General features: G+C 29.4%; 1 protein-coding gene across 1 annotated transcript; it reads right to left on the bottom strand.

The window, feature by feature from the left end:
• Positions 1–279: 279 nt before the first annotated feature.
• Positions 280–12,711, bottom strand: LOC122270516 (uncharacterized). Its single transcript, XM_071183253.1, has 3 exons — positions 12,481–12,711; positions 3,787–4,495; positions 280–578 (listed from the first exon to the last, which is right to left on the bottom strand). Exons 1-2 carry the CDS (start codon positions 12,487–12,489, stop codon positions 3,788–3,790), a joined length of 717 nt encoding a protein of 238 aa, XP_071039354.1. The 5' UTR covers positions 12,490–12,711; the 3' UTR covers positions 280–578; position 3,787.
• Between the last annotated feature and the right edge of the window lie 5,191 nt (positions 12,712–17,902).

Genomic DNA, 17,902 nt, shown 5'->3' with positions numbered 1-17,902 from the left:
AGTAAACTTTGCAGTTAATTGGATCTGCAGACTGCCGCCGGGTTTCTTACTGTAGTTTTAGAATGAAAATTCAAGCAGTGTAGTAGACACTGAATGTTACAATTGTAAGTATTGTCTAAACAAAGACAAAAGCTGCAAAGTATTTTTTACAATTTTTAGAATTAGAGTGACACTATCGTTTCATCAATTCAATTCTTATTATTAATTAAAGACTTAAGAAAGGTTTCAAGACTTAAAAAGTTCCCTACCCCCTTAAAAAAAAACACAATAAACTTGATGTAAATTATCGATAAAGCTCTTTTTATTACAAAAATATTAAGTACAGACAGTGTTTCACATTCTATATCGATGCACGCTATTAGCAGAAGCACTGCGAGCTAAGACATAATTAACTTTATATATTTTTTTTCGCAAAATTGAAAAATCAGCTATAAAAACTCCGTTCCAGCCGGAGGCCGTGGATTCAATACCCATTTATTTCTTTTTGAATTCTTCTGGGCACAGATTTCCATAAGGTGAGTTCTCTAAGCATAGGATATCGAGGACTTCGTGCTGCAAATCTTCAAGGGTACTGTGATCTGTAAAATAGATATATATTTTTAAGTTAATAATATTAATATTTTTGATAATTATGAACTTGTTATCCAAAAAAGTATGGGAATGGTCAAGCGTTTTGTGAAATACGCATCGAATAAAAAAATTTCTAGAAATAAATACAAATGTATGCGTGAAATATTTTCTAAAGTATTCCGCACCATAAAAAAATCCATTAAAGTAAAAGAAAGAAATGAATACTTTGATTTCGATGAAATCAAACTTAACACCAAATTCGGAAGTCAACTTCAAATTCTTAAACAAAAAACCTGATTTTTTATTGCAAATTTTAGTTTGCCATAAAAAAGTGCCCCGATTTGGAATGCAGGTTTTAGTAATTTGCTTCCTGATTAACTCAGTAATCATTTACCTGTCAGTAATCAATCAGCAAAAATTTAAATGGGGTATAACGTGTATAAATTGGAGATATCTTCAGAGATATCGGTCAAAGTGTAAAAATAAAATAAGATTTGATTTATTCAGCTACCCTATTTCCACTCGGCTACCACGGTTCTTCTTATTTCATTATTAACCTCAATTTCTTTTCCATTTTTGTTGGCAACGTTGCGTTTCTTTTTTGTTTTTATCAGCAGCATAATGAGTATTGAAAATGGGCCCAATGTTTAGAGCGCTCAAAGCAAAGTCAATTTTTCGTTCCTTACTTTTTAGAATCAAATGAAGTACATTTAAACTTGTTTGGTATTTTTTTAAAAACTATCAACTGAAACCAAATTTCGCCAAATCTCTGTAATCACATGAGTTTCAGGAGATATGGTGGGGTGCCACACGTGCGTTTTTAGAATTTAGATACGATGTGTAGTTCTCAAAATATTTTACACATTTTCTCGAAACATTTTACAGTATGTTGGGATGGTGATTAGAAATACTTTTATTAACATTCAAATAACGCTCAACTTAAAAATGAAACGTACTAGTATTTAAAAGATTCAGATATTCTCAAAAGCTTTTATTAAATTTTAGGTAAAATAAGCGTAATGTTAAATATAAGTGAATAGTAAATTTATTTCTGTAAATTTAAAATGTTTTTTTCAGTAATAGTTTCTAAAAAATTGAAATAACAATATCTTTTCAGTTACTAAAGCTTAATTCAAATTTAAAAAAAAAAACAATTTATGTAAAAACAGACATTTGCTTGACTACAAACATAAAGGTGCACAGTTTGGAAAGAAACAGCTATTTTTAAATATCACTGTTTTGACAGTTATAATTTTAGAGCTCGTTGACTTTATTGGTTTAAATGTTTTATATAACATAAATGCAACGTTATAGTGAAAAATAAATTTTTATTTGTTTCGAAAAAGTTTTGAAAGCATTTTTCATAAAATATTGAAATCAGTTTTGTTCTTTTTACGCTAAAATTTGCTACCAATGCAGTTGGCCGTTTTTTCTTCATATTATATACTCTATAAAAAAAAAAATTTGACATTGCTTTTTATAAAATGTTGAAATCAAGCTTATTCATATGAATGTATGTATACAATATGATATTTTTATATTGTATGTCAGTGGTTTCCAACTGGCTGCTAGGGGCCGCATCCGGCCCGCCAAGCCTTTTTTTGTGACCCGAGAACTAAAATATATTAGTTGTCATTTTTTAGGACAATTTTCGTAAAAAATCTATATGGGTTTAAAATACTTTTCTCGTAAGTAAAAAACTAATTTTTTCGTTTCGGTGAAATTTATCATCCCAAAGGTGCAAAAAATAAATTTTCTCAAGTTTCAAGAAAATATTTATTCAATACATACACAAAAGCAACATACACAAAAATGATTGTGTATGTTGCTCTTTTTTATTTCATTTTTTTGTATTTTGTGAATACAAAAGAATTCACAATCAGAAATTGTCTCGAAGAAATTCTCCGATTTAACTTTTTGAAACCACTCATTTTGGACGAAAATATTTACACACACATTTGTAAATTTTAAATTTAAAATGTAAATATCTATTCTGAGGTGATTGCAGCAGACAAACCTCAACTTTGTCATTGAACATTTTGTGTGCTACTATGTAAGTTTTAATACCAACCTTTTTAAAGTTTTATATCTTAACAATTAGATATCTGTTGCACATTTATTGTTTAATACATGGGTGCACATGAAAGTTATTGTAGCCCGAATTTTTTAATATGCAATTAAATATTTTTAAAAATCTACTTCTTATTTTGATTTGTAATTCAATACTTTTGTTTTGTACAACTTGGTAAAAATCTGACAGTAATATGTAATGTTCCTTCAAACATTAAGGAGTCCTACATAAAATTTTGATAAAGTTGTGGCCCGCCATTTGATTTGCGTTTTTAATCGTGGCACCCGACCTCATGTAAGTTGGAAACCCCTGCTGCATGTGACGATAGTATAAAAATTGTAGATACATAATTTCATGCTTTGTTCTGAGAAAAAAAACTGGCCAAACGAGATGAATTTGTAATAGTATGTATATTTTGAGATTAAGAATTAGAATTCGAAAAAGTATTTTTGTTTGCGTATAAAAAAATATTTTTTTAAAAAAAATATAGGCTATAGCAAAAAAATGAGAAAAAAATTGACAAAGTTTTGCTATACAGGCGTTGGAAAATGCAGTTCGCAGAATCTTTTTGAGATACTTAAAACTTGTAATCAACAGAAATTTTGTATTTCAATATACCTATCATTGTTATTAAGTCAGTTTCTTTTTTTTAACTGAAGCAAGTAAACTTAGTATACTCAGTATACTTAGCAAAAAGTATACTGAATAATATTCGAAACGCTAAGTTTCTTTATAATTTCTTGGTATTTGTACCTAAATTCAATCTTAAATATTAAAGTAGAAAATAATTACGAAAATGCACCGATAATAATTTGCAGATAATTGTTTATTTTAACTCAAAAATAATTATCGTGAAGCTGGACACTTTAAAACCACTTAAAAATAGACTAAATGCTTTTTTTTTTCTTCTTTGATTTACATTTGCGATTGTGATTTCATCTACGACACTTCCTGTAAGTTTCTTGTGAGTCTTGTTCTTAACGGTAACAAAAAACTCTCCTTTGACTGCAAATTAATTTTATTAATTAATGGTTACATTGATCAAAAGCAAATTATTTACTTTCAATTTTAAAACCTTATATACTTTGAGCAAACATATACATAATTATCATGCATATACAATGTAATAATTTAAAATATTATACCTCACCACCAGTCTTCTACTCCGCTTTCATCATCCCATCCTCCACCACCTCCACCACTTGGCCAACCACCTCCTCCACCTCCACCAGTTGGCCATCCACCTCCTCCACCTCCAGTTGACCATCCACCTCCTCCACCACCTTTACCACCTCCTCCACTAGGCCATCCTCCTCCCCCTTTACCTCCTCCACCGCCACCTGAAGGCCATCCTCCTCCCCCTCCTCCTCCTTTTCCACCACCTTTACCTCCACCTCCACCATTTGTTGCAACAGCTGGTATTGTGAAAGTTAGGAGAGTCACTGCTCCCCCACCACCATTGCCACCCTTGCCTCCTCCCCCTTTACCACCTCCACCTCCAGTTGACCAACCACCTCCTCCTCCTCCACCTGAGGGCCATCCTCCTCCCCCTCCTCCCTTTCCACCACCTCCACCTGAGGGCCATCCTCCTCCCCCTCCTCCCTTTCCCCCACCTCCACCTGAAGGCCAACCACCTCCCCCTCCACCGCCTTTTCCTTTGCCTCCTCCACCTCCTCCACCTGTTGTAGCTGTTAATGTCAAAGGTATGGCTAGAACGGTGATACCACCTCCTGTGTCACCTTTCGTTCCACCTCCATCGCTCCATCCTCCTCCTCCTCCACCGCCTCCGGAGTTCCAACTCCCAACAGATGTAACCACAAGAAGAAGGAAGCCAACCAAGATGTGCAAGTATTGCTGGAAAAGTAAAGAAAATGTTTCATCGGCAGTATTATAATCATTTTATTATAATTGGAAGTTAAATGCTTATGTTTAATACCCATATACTGAGGTTACTTTATCTAACTTTACAGTTTTAGTAAAAATTTAGTGTACTTCTCTACCAGTTAGAGAGAGGAGGATTTAACTTGGTTCTGAACTTAAAAAAATTTATAAATGATGTTTAAACACGTTCTCATTGTCTCTGTCGATAAAATTTTAAAAACAGGATGCTGAAAGTAACCACTATAACCAGAGTAAATTTTGTCATCAGATGTTTTTTTATTGAAAATTTACCTCTAAAGTAAAGTTTTTTGGAAATATTTCCTCAGCGGGGGTAATTTGAACAGAAACATGCTCGAAAAAAATTGAAAAATTTATTTATTATTATTTTAAATTAAATCTATATTAAAGTCTCGTTAAGCTGTTACATTCCCGTTAGAAAATTTTCGTTAATTAAATGCAAGCACAAAAATATTAAAAAGAGAGAGAGAAATACACAATATAAGTCAAGCTATTCACGAAATTCTTAAAGAAACTTGTAAAGAAATTTGGCTCATCGTTTCTTTTGTAGCCCAAGATTAGCGGTCGCCGACGGGCAACCATTACATAAAAAATGACAACCAAAACATCAAAACCTAGTCGCAAAAAGTGGTGATCGTGTTACAGGCTTAATGTTAAAAAACCTGCGATTTGGGTGCATTAATTCACGTCAAATTTCAATCGTTTTTCTGGCAATTTTTCCTAGGAATTTTTACTGTTTTTTTTTTAATAATTTTGATATTTTTAATGTTGATAATACAGTTTACAAATATCAAATTAAGTAATTACTCAACTTTGACAAATTACTTTTTAATACACGATTCATAACAATTCCATCACTTTTTCGGATTTCCACAACAAATTTTTTGAAGTTGCGATATTTTTTTTATTACATGCTATTACGGTTTGCGAATCACTTCTAAATAATCACTTTTTAAGGGACTCCATTAAGAAGTGATATGAGATTCCATCAGCTATTTACAAAGTGTTGTTGTTCGCGTTTTTACTACGGATTTCCAGATAATATTTTAACCCTTTGTCCATTAATTCAGCATTTTAATACAAAAAGAAATTTTTATTTCAATCTGTGCCCATTACCAACATTAATTTAATGCAATTCTCAAAAATAATTCTTTATGACACTAATATTTTTATAATCATTTTTAGCCAACGAAATAATATCAGTACTTTTTCGAATGTGATTAAAATCGTCAAACTATTGACGCCAGTAATTCTTAATTAAATGTGGTACTTCTGGTATTGTCATTTAAGAGAACCTATTGTACCAAGGTGCATAAAGTAGGTACTCTGGTAATAGACTTTTTACAGCTCTCCGAAATGGATAAGTGCTCTAATATCACCTTCCTACACATTCATGGCATCTAATATACAGCCTTAATTATTTTCCATTCTTAATTTTATATTCCGGTGCTGTTTTGTAATATTAGATTTACCATAATTTTTGTTAGAACATCAACTCATTGAAAGAAATATTAAATATAGGTATAGTAACATTCAAAATGTGATATTCAGAATTTACCAAAATTTCTCAATGGCTTAACATTACATTTATATTATTATTAATTTTACATTTATTTTATTAGTTCTTGTTGAATTTCCATTATTTAAGTTTGTTGACACACTTTAGAATAATAAAAACGCATAATTTTATGAATCAATATAATAACGCATAATCTTATAAATCTTTCAAAATACGAATTCGGTCAACAGACATCGTAAAATTATTAACATTAGTACTTGTGAAAACCTAAAAACTAAAACCAAAGATAAATAATTCATTAGAACTTAGGATAAAACAAACTTTTGATTCTTTTTAGCTGCACTCTCAGATCATCTTATTATAAAATAATCATCACATATTACGGAAAACTCATTGCTTGGGATGCAGCGCGTGAATCAGAAGTCGGTGGTGCAGTTTGGTTCACCTAGGTTGGAACCGAATTTGGAACCTGTGTACTCATTTGGAGCGAATCGGTTTATAATTGTGGATTTGCATACGGTACAAACATACATATAAGCATTCTGCTTTATTTTTATAGATTACGACTTACGTAATCTATATTGCGTAAGTCATAGATTACGACTACGTAATATAGATTAATATAGATTACGACTTACGAACTTTTTAGAAATCTACTAATTGGGGAAAGACTCAGATAAATTAAATTTTTTTTATTCAATTTGCTTAACATAATTATTATTGAAGATAGGCTACTCATTAATATCTTATGATGAAAAGTTAATGATTTTTAAGTGAAGCGAAATTATTTGTTAAAATTTTATATTTTAAGTAATCACAATAAATCTGCAGTATATTAATTTGTATATATTTTACTAGCTTCATTGAACAAGTTATATTAGGAAAAACTGTTAGTTTCCTCTACTTCCATTAATAAAAGTTTTGAAATACTTTACAGGTATATATGGTTATTTACCTTTTTCTTTATCTATTATTTAAATGCTCCTTAATCGTGTATTTTTTAAAGAAATAATAATTCACCCGTATGCTAAACTTAATAAATTTTTAAAAAATCATTAAATTCATATTTGACTATTTAAATTTAGAAAAAAACTTATTTAAATAAAATAAATCCATTTCTTCCAAAAGAATACATAAAATCAAGAACCCTGGTGCTCTGCCTTAACTTATCTAAAAATGGCTACCAAAAGTGCAAAAGTGGCATCCATTTTTTATGAATCTGGTAGCCAGTTGCTGGTCCAGAAAACAACGGTTATAAAAAATGCTGGATTCATCCTTTTTTTGAGGAAAACATTTAAACTTTGTCTTTGGTTAAAAGATATATGCGCAAATGAACAAATGTTTAAAGTTTTTATCAGGCAATGCTTCATAGATTTTTTTCCCGAAATTTCACTACCACAAAATCTTGTTTTCGAATTCAGGGATCTTTCCTCGGTCTTAATGCTTTGTTCCATTTCTATCATTCCTTTTTCTTCAGAAACTGCTAAATCATTAATAGAAACGTCAGCGTCTTTCTTGGTGAGCTACTGATGTTCCAAAAAGATTTAAAACTTAAATTGTTATTAGATACAGAGGTCCAGTTGAGATTTGAGCTAGTCAGAATATGTCATATTTTGTAGCATCGCGTTTTATAATGAACATTGCTATTCAGAATTATTAGATTTTTACTATCACATAATTAGAATAATCTTGAGAACACTAAGATAAAAACAAATAATATTTGAACACTACTATTTGAAATTTTTTAACAAACTTAATTGAATGCTTTTATTTGATGAACAAGCATGAAACATTTTGCTAAAAAAATTTTTACCTACGGCCGAATCGTGTTATCTCGCCATATTAAAAACACGTAATAGCTATTGCCTCCGTTCTCGGTGTTATATAAATTTCATTTCTTTTTGCTGCACAAACGCAATAAGACTTTAAAATTGAAGTTATGAAAATGTGCAGAAAAATGTGCAGGATGTACAACGAAATAAGAAAAATGCAATCCTCAACAATTAGTTCATAGAATGATTAATTGTTAAACTTGTAGTAAAAAATATCACACGATATCAATGTTTGAATACTGACCATTCCTCCATTGCTAGAGAAAATTTTATTTATCTTTCTCGAGATCTTTATTTTATATGCTCTCGCTTAGCTTGACTTTGAAAGTAACAATGAAAAAAAAAGAGTGAGAGAGATTAGATGTTTTCAAATATATCATCTTGACATTTGTATTAACATTTTTGAGAGTATAAAAACTGAATTCAAGAGTTCAAGAGATATAAAATCACGTCCTATTTCAATTAATATAATGACTTAACACTATCGTTGCATATAGTTAATTAGTAAACTTGCACCTCTTTATTCCTTTTTATTATATCGCACATTCTGTTTTTTAAAGTTAAGCTTTTTTTCCAAGTTTAGTTGATTATTTTTCAAACTTAAGTAATCATTCATTTTCGTTACAATTAACATAAAAGAAAAATATGTTATGCTGATACTGTGCTTTTTTTTTTTTAATAAAAAAATGATGAATAAAAAATACAATTATGGAGGTAGGAGTGCGCCTCAAACAGGCTGCGGAGCTTTCTAGTTTAAAAAAAATTATTGCTGATAAATTAATAAATCCAATTTTAGTAATTTTTATAACGGCGAATTAGGCATGAAAATATATAAATTGCGCAAAATTTATTTTTCTCTATTTATTAAGCTACATTCGTTATAAAAACGAAGAAATATCCTTTTCTTTATCATGATAGCAAAATTAAACATTTTCCTTTTTTTCTACTTTCCAAGAGCTTAACATAAAAACGAACGATAAAGAATAATTAATCCAAACTTTAAAATATTAGGAGACAAAATCATCTGTTACTTCTGCTGTAAGTCCAATACGCATTCAGGCAGAAAATTAGATGCTTATCATAGCGAAACATTTTCTTTTTGCTGTAGACTGCAATAATGGAACATCATGTAAGAATAAGTTAAGAATTTCATCTCCCACCAATAAGTTGTTATAAACTAAGTTTCTTTATTAAAAAGAGAGTATACACACACACACACTAATTTCATTTTTCTTTTTAAAAAAATGCATAGATTGTTCGTTGTATCTGTGTTTTTCAATTTTTAGTCATTTCTATTTAATGATGTTATTTACTGATTATGTATTATATTCCAGAAATTAAATGAGAATTTTTACAAATTCGAAACTATTTATTTTTGCCAATTGTTAGTACAATTAATTACAAGCTCTATATATATATATGTTTTTTTTAATTTTAGCAATTTTTTTTAATTAAAAAGGGTTTTAATGTATTTCATTTAATTCAAAGAGAAAAGTTTATGGCTAAAAATGAGAAACGACATTGAAAATAAGATTTAAATGCTTCACAAACTATAAACAGTATATATTTTTTAAAACAATTTTGATAATTTTTTTAAAGTGCCTTTTTGTGTTTTATACCATTCCAAAAGAAAATTTGCAGTTGTAAGTTAGAACCGATTCCGAAAATTAAATTTAAATTTGGCACAAACTATTAACCATTTATTTCTGACAATTATTAGAACAATTTTGAACTCTAAAAAATGTCTATGTACTTCATCTGAATCATATTTGGCCAAAGTAAACTTATTTCTATTATTTGGGCGGGGTATTATTTTAAATTTCACTTTGAAAAACAAATATCAAAAATAATTTTTAAAATATAACTAAAATTATACTTTGAATACAGATATAAAAGAAATACAAAATTAATTATTTGGTTTTTCAACTAAATTTTATTTCTTTAATTATTTTGAAATGTATTTTGGACACAGTTAACTAGCAGGAAAAAAAACATATCTTAACTATGCTCAAACATATCTAATATATATAACATATCTAAATATCTCATACTTATAAGCATAATTTGGACACCAGAAATGCACACTGTCATTTCAGATTTAGTTAAAAAGTAAACTAATAAACTAAAAATATAACATTTTGTGTTAGAAATGGAAAGAAAGCGTTTTGGTCTCTTGATAGATTTAAAAACTTTAAGAATTAAATTAATATTATACAACCTAGAGTACGTTCAGGCAAATTAAAAAAGAAGAGTAGCTAGATATTTTTATTCACTCAAAATAAAACAATTTTCACATTGAACTGAAAAACAAACGTGAATTATTTTAATAATTTTTAACTTTACAACATTTAAGTAAAAAAATTATTTTCTCAAACGTTAATAATATTTGTTAAATTTGATGCCCTGCCTGATCCTCGACTCCAATTAATTACAAACTCGTTAATAAATCCTTAAAATTAAATTATATACCTTGCTATGTAAAACAATATATTTCACGTCATTAGTTTGTAAATCAGAGTTTTTAACAATAGCCGTATCATTCAGGTAGAAATGTAGTATAAGATTTTTAACTTAATTCAAATCTATTATTTTTTAGATATTAGGTATATCTCATTTTTAATTTTTAGAAATCCTATTGGACCTCTTTCGCTAATTTTTTTATATTTTTTTTTATAAGCGTCGATGAACAGCCGACTCAATTTTGGGTTTAAGACTTAAAATGTTCAACTCCGTAGCCATGTAATTTTGAACCCAATCCAGAATATAAGGGAACTCCTGGATCAAGTATTGGGAGAAATTTGCCTTTGTGGAGGACTTTTTTGATGGATGGAAAAGAAAACCGCGAAAACCTTCCACGGTTAGCCTGACTGCAAAGGGACTCTAACCCATGATCCGTCTAGGGGGGACTCTAACCCATGATCCGTCTACCACTGAGGATATTTTACGTCAACACTGTGGTCGTGCGGCATTCGCATCGATCTGCCATCGCTGGAATTCGAACCCGGTTCACCTGATGGGAAGGCGAATGCTCTATTCCCTGAGCCACCGTTTGCAGCCATAAAATGTAAAATTTGGTTACTAGGTTCAATGGAATATATTTCCATAAATAAAATTAAATAAATGATATTAACTCTCTTGCGCAAATTTTTTATTAAATATATTTTTCATTATTTTGCATTAATTTAAGTTAAAATAAATGAAAAATATTACATTTAGTATTTTAATAATTTATGATTGTAAAATACAACATGAAATACGGATGTCTTTTTCTAGGGTTAAATGTAAAATCTTCAAAACACGGCTCACTTGCAAACGATAATTTTTCAAATTCTTAATTATTTGCAGTTATTTAGATCTAAGAGAAACAAAGTTATCCATCATTGAAACTTCTTTAATTTACAAAATCAATTATTGATAGTTTTTTAAATATAAACGAAAAAAAATTTCAACTACTTTTTTTGAATTTTATATTTTAGAGCAAATATAATTCCGATAATTTAACAGCCTTTTTTTATTAACTATTAAACTGTTTTTAATAATTAAAAATACCAAAATATATTTTTACTTGTAATTAAAGCATCAGAAAAAAAATTATAACAGAAACCACCCGGTGTCCGTCTGCATCAAAGGGTTAAATAAATGATATTACATAAATAACATTGGAGAATATAATCCAGTTTCTAAGTAATTATTAATCTTAATAATTTCATATAATTATCCATAGGTTTACATGCGAGAAATAGAACTCCTTTCAGACTAAAGAGAACTTCAATATGTTAAAATTCTAGTCAACAGGCAAGATTTTTTTAGTTGTATCTAAATTTAAACTGTATTAAAAATATTGTTACTTAACGAGGCTCAAAACTTTGCTAGCCATTAAGAACTCAACGTAAATGAGCCCGTCCTAAAGTAACACAAATCAATATTAAAATAATAATAACAATAGCCCGAGATTTTTAAGATTATAATTTTGAAATGATTAAATATGTGTGAAAACGTTATCAATACTTTTAATATGCGAAATAGCGCTACTCCTATAAGAGAACAATACGATATCAACTATATTTTGCTCTTACACATTTTTTTAAATTTTAGTTATTTATAACTATTAACTCAATTGAACACATTTCATTTACAAAAAATGAAACAAGGAATGTTCCAAAATATAATTTAGTTATAAATAATAAAATTGCCTTCTTACAATTCTGGAGTTAACATGAAGGAAATAGAATCCGTTTTTTTTTTCTTTTTTAAATCTTAACTGGACTATAATATGTTCAAATTCTACCCTAAAGATTCAACTATTAGGAAAATAATTATCTAAATTTAACAATATGAAAAATAATGTCACATTACAAAAAGTACTAAACTTTAAGTTGCCCTTTAGCCATAAGAAACTTAACGTAAATGAGCCCGTTCTCAGATGTAGGCAGATCAGTACTAAAATAATAATAGCACAAAATTTTCAGAAGTATGAATCTTGGAATGATTAAATATTTTTCAAGAACGTAATCAATACTTAGATATCCAAAATAGCGGTACTCCCATAAGGAGACAATGCGAAACCTAATATATTTTGCAGCACTCACCTGTTCCATTAGTTCCTTGACTTTTCTTCCGAATGTTACGTCACAGCCACTTGGGACTTCTTATATCCCCGTGGAAAGGTCATACATCATCGAACACACGAAACACGTGAAGAAAAATATCGTCTGCAATATTTTGGGCATTCACTTCACTTCCTTACGATCGTCATTTGACACCGCTTTACTTTCACTACAGCAAACGATCCGAATAATTGGAGGGGCATTTGTCATAAAGTACCGGGACACATTTAGGGGTTTCCTACTCATAAATATAGACATTAAACTTTTTGTTTACGAACAATAATAAGAAACAGCTGATGAATTGGAAAATGTCGTGCTGTATTTGAAACTAATAATTGTTATTTCATCTTCAATCTATGTTAAGTGACATCTTTTTTACTACCTTATGATATAATCAGATGGACAAGATAAAGGATTCTTCTATATTCTGGAACAATCAGGGGGAAAATGCAATTGAAATTTTTTTTGAACCGCTGTTAATCGTATTCCGCAATAATCTAAATTTTCGCACGTGTTGTAATCATTACTGTTCAGAAAAAACATATATTTTTTTGTTAAACAAGTCTTCGTGACGACAATTCTTCGTGGGACAACTCATCTCCATGACAAGATAAAAAAATTACTCTATATTTTAAATCAAATCAGGAAAAATATGTAATAGAAATTTTTTCCGGTTCTTTAAAGCCCTACTAATCACATTCTTAAATAGATTAATTTTTCTCTCGTAATGTTATTTATTGCTCGTCGGAAAGAATATATTTCTTGTTAAACATTTCAAGACTTCTAATAAATTGGAAAGGCGATTTCCACTTTCATATTTTATTGAAACCCAGATTCATATTAATGAGGGGCATTTTATTTATAAATGAATATTACCACAAAAAGGGATCAGAGGGAATAATATCGCGTTTAAAGAAAAACCGTTTTTCATCGAGAAAAATATTAAATTATTAGTATGGTGACTCAAGTTTCCGACAACTATAATAAAATTTTTTTTTTGTGCTTAAATATGTCTTAGCAACAAATATAGTTTAGAAGTGGTTTTAATTATCGACTATGTCAACCTTCATCTATCAAAAGGTACCTCTGGTTAGAATCCAGTTAACATGTCTTATATACTAGTGATTCGGTATTTAATATTTATAGTGGTAGTTACGCCACATTTCTTCCCTTCCAGAATTTTATCTCAGATAGAATTCGATGAACGGATACCACTAGTTGATTCATGTTGTTTATTTATTTACAAAATTATTGCTCATTATATTTTTCTTAATTTTTTTATAGCATTTCGCTCATTCTTTCTTGTTCTCTTTTTTGTCCTGTTTATAGCATTTCGCTCATTTTTTTCCTATATTGTTTATTACCAGGAGACTTTATTTACTTCACCGGATCTTCACCGGATTTGTCATTCGGTATTTAATATTTATAGTGGTAGTTACGCCGCATTTCTTCCCTTCCAGAATTTTATCTCAGATAGAATTCGATGAACGGATACCACTAGTTGATTCATGTTGTTTATTTATTTACAAAATTATTGCTCATTATATTTTTCTTAATTTTTTTATAGCATTTCGCTCATTCTTTTTTGTTCTCTTTTTTGTCCTGTTTATAGCATTTCGCTCATTTTTTTCGTATATTGTTTATTACCAGGAGACTTTGTTTACTTCACCGGATCTTCACCGGATTTGTCATTCGGTATTTAATATTCATAGTGGTAGTTACGCCACTGAAGCAACAATTTGCTATTTTTGCAATAAAGTAAACGAATTGTTTGAAAGTCAAACTATGACTTTGCTTGTCTTCACCGAAATGCTAAAACTATCAATTAGTTAAAATATAATGAAGTTAAATACTTATTTTTATTTTTGAAAATTTTTTCTGCTTTTGCAACTTGTATAAATATAATAACATTTAGCTACTCTTTTTTTCATTTTAAAATTTTTATCCACATGCAACCCTTCATGCATAATCAATCTAGGTGGATTCCTTTAAACCACTTTTTACTTTGATAAACATTATGAATTGCGGGTTGATGATATTTTTTAATCGGAGACATTTGACTTTGAGAGATTTTTGTGATATTATGTCAATTAATTTACTATTATGGCGCTGCCGAAAGAGCGAAACGAATTCGGTCGACAGCTAAACTATGCTGTTATCTAATTTGGGTATCAGTGTTTTCCAACTGGTGTTGTAAGCTAAAAATCGTCGAACGCGTCACAGTTTTCTTCCAATTTATAAAAATCTTAGACCCACTACAGGTCCGATAATCTTCAAATCGCATATTACACTCGTATTTTGAGTTTGGAAAGATAGTATAGGTGTTATTTCAATTTGGCTAACATTCTAAAATATGTTTCCTTTTTTATGTGTAGCCAAGCTTAGGTGTCGTAAAAAAAAAATCTTAAAGAAAGATAAGCATTAATTTAAAATATTAATTTCATCATAACAGATATTTTAGAGATACCTAGTTTGATTCAACTATGCCTACAGTTTAGTATATTGGCTGGTTATTTAAGGAATATTTTATGTACAAGGTCTAGTTCTAGAGTTCTAGGAATAAACTGTGGTACACTTTTTATGTAGTTCCATTTTATATTTATTTGATTTGCAGAAATGCTTTCATTTATTAAGACATATCATGGGATGATAAATATTTTAGCATAAATAAGTAGTTAATCATGATAACTGTAACGTCATCATAACGTGGCTTCAATTATTAAATAAGAAGGGTATCTAACTAGTACAAAAACATGATTTTGGGTATAATTTTAGAAAATGAGTTTATTGTACGTTTAGAATGCTTGTACTCTTAGCTTTCTAAAAATGCTTCACTTTTGTTTGTATTCCAGTTGCTTACAAAGTTATAGCAGGTTTTGTCCAAGGTGATAGCAGTGGCTAGACTAATGAATTTAAATCTTTAAATTTGCTTATCTCAAAATCAGATTTTTCTCACATTTTACATCACCTTAAGCACAATATATCATGATGTTATTAAAATAATAGTCTACAATTTTTCGTGAGTGTTTAAGATTATAGCACTTGTAGTTTGAACTACAGACTAAGATTTTTAAAAAAAAGGTGAATTTCATTTTTTATGCATATTTTTTTCACAAAAAACAGGGGTGAAAATTTTTAAAAATTTACTTTTTTGATTATAATGATATCTAACTCAGTAGTATATGCATTTGCTTTTAAAATAATAGTTAGAAATATAGTTGATAGTCTCCTAAATAAAATTCTCCAAGGATTTTTTGTTTTAGGCGATAGAAATTTTTTTGCAATGTTTAGCGTAAAAATGTCTTTGTTTTACCTAAATATTTCCATTTAAAAGAAAATAAATAATAATACTAATTTTTTCTGCTAGTTTTATAAGTTTTTGCACATAATGAAATAAATAAACTAGTTTTTTAAAATATTATGTTAATATTTTTAAAAAAAGCTGTCTAAACTAGTTGGATACCTTAAAGGCAATTTTGGATATTTTTACGGATTTTTGTAAAACCCGAACATTTTATCAAGGAATGCTATTTTTGTAGCATGAAAAAATCAGTCGGAAAAAAAAACTCTTGTGTTTTTATTTAAATAATGTGTGGCAGCTAAAATTGTCCATATAATTTTAAGTAGTTCCTTTGTATGTTATTGTATCTTATGGTGCACGAGATCAAAATCAAAAGAAGAAATAAAAAAGATGATAAAAGATACATACTAAAAGTATTTTAAGTTTATTTTTAATGCAAATATGAGCGAAATTTATTTTCGTATTCATGCAACAGAGCTTGTGATATAAATTAAGGTCCATATTAATTATTTTGACAAAAATGAAGAACGAAAGTTTCTCAAGTTTCCCTATCTCGTATATTTCAGAAAACAGAATTTTAAAAGCAAGCAGTTAAATCTGGGAGAAAATATAAGCCGTTAAAGCTTTCTTGCTCAGCTTGCAGTTTTCGACTTTTTACAAGAAGCCCTAAATAAGTAGGTGAATAGTTCTTTGTATGCAAAAGTTTAATTTGTATATGCATTTTTTAACACGTCGTAAGACTCCCACCCTACTTCGAAGAATTAATTTTGTAAAAAGTCTATGTGGTTTCATATGATCTCAATAAATATGAAAATAATAAAGAATAATAATGAATGTGAATGTAAATATGTTTCATATTATCTCTGTAAACCTTGAGGACATTCTTGGAATGCAAAATATATTTCTATTTTTTACTTATTTATTAATATTTAATCTTTAAATACCAAGAAAGTTCTGAAAAACTATTTTCTTTAGCATATAAGTCGTTAATTTATTGAAACCCTGTCTGTATAAATATAAAAATTAATATATCTGTTTGTATCTCTGTTAATGCCACGTTTGCAATAAAACTTTGCACACTGTTAGTTTGAATCATAAGGAAGGTTTTTATAAGGATTAGACCATTCTACTCCGAACTATTTGTGCTGGATGCATAAAAAAGGAATTTTCTCATGGAAATACCATTACGCATTACTGCATAAAATTTAAAAATAGATTCGCTGATAAGTCTAGATTATAGCTCAGTAACTCACGCAGATGCTAATAGTTTAAGTAACGATTAAAACTGTGTACTTGAGAATAGAGAAGAAGTGAAGTGATTATGCCTAACCATGTGATTTAAAACAGATTTAATTGGATACCTGTAAGTGACGTCACTAGTGTGTGTCGAACTCGATTAGCTTCAGACTCGACAAATACCAAGATTTACCTACGGTGACGTCACTTGCGAAATAATAGAATAAATGAGAAATAATGAATTGCTTAAAAATGGAATTTATGGATAGTGTGCTGAATTATCGTTACAATTTGCAGCATGGCTAAGAAAATTAAATAAAACTTTTAGCGATAATTGCTCTTCTAAATCATATTTTTATAAATATGGTTAAAAAAAATCATCGATCTAAACACCAAGAGCTGTGGTGGCTCAGGGGATAGAGCGTTTACCTACCAATGAGGTGAACCGGGTTCAAACCCCAGCGATGGTTGTGGTGGTTCTCATGATCTTCCTCTCCATGTAACGCAAATGCGGTTTAGTTCCATCAAAAAGTCCTCCACGAAGGCAAATTTCTCTCAATACTTGATCCAGGAGTTCCCTTGTCTTCTGGATTGGTTTCAAAATAACTAGGCTACGGAGTTGAACATTAGTAGTCGTAAACCCAAAAAATTGGGTCAGCTGTTCAACGACGGTTATAAAATATAAAATACAACTGAATAATGTGAAATGCAACGACATGGGCAATACTCCAAGAAAAAGAAGCGTCGTGCTAAGAGTGCTGCGTGGAAGTTTGCAGCAAGGCTAAAAAGAGGAATATAAACTTATAAATTTAATAAAATTAGTGCTAATTAACCAGAATAATTTGAGGCTGGGTTTAAAAGAGGTAT

Source organism: Parasteatoda tepidariorum, chromosome 7 (assembly GCF_043381705.1).
Source record: "Parasteatoda tepidariorum isolate YZ-2023 chromosome 7, CAS_Ptep_4.0, whole genome shotgun sequence".
In the NCBI taxonomy this organism is placed as follows: Eukaryota; Metazoa; Arthropoda; class Arachnida; order Araneae; family Theridiidae; genus Parasteatoda; species Parasteatoda tepidariorum.
The sequence above is the reverse complement of the archived record's forward strand: the minus strand, read 5'-3'. Positions and strand labels throughout refer to the sequence as shown.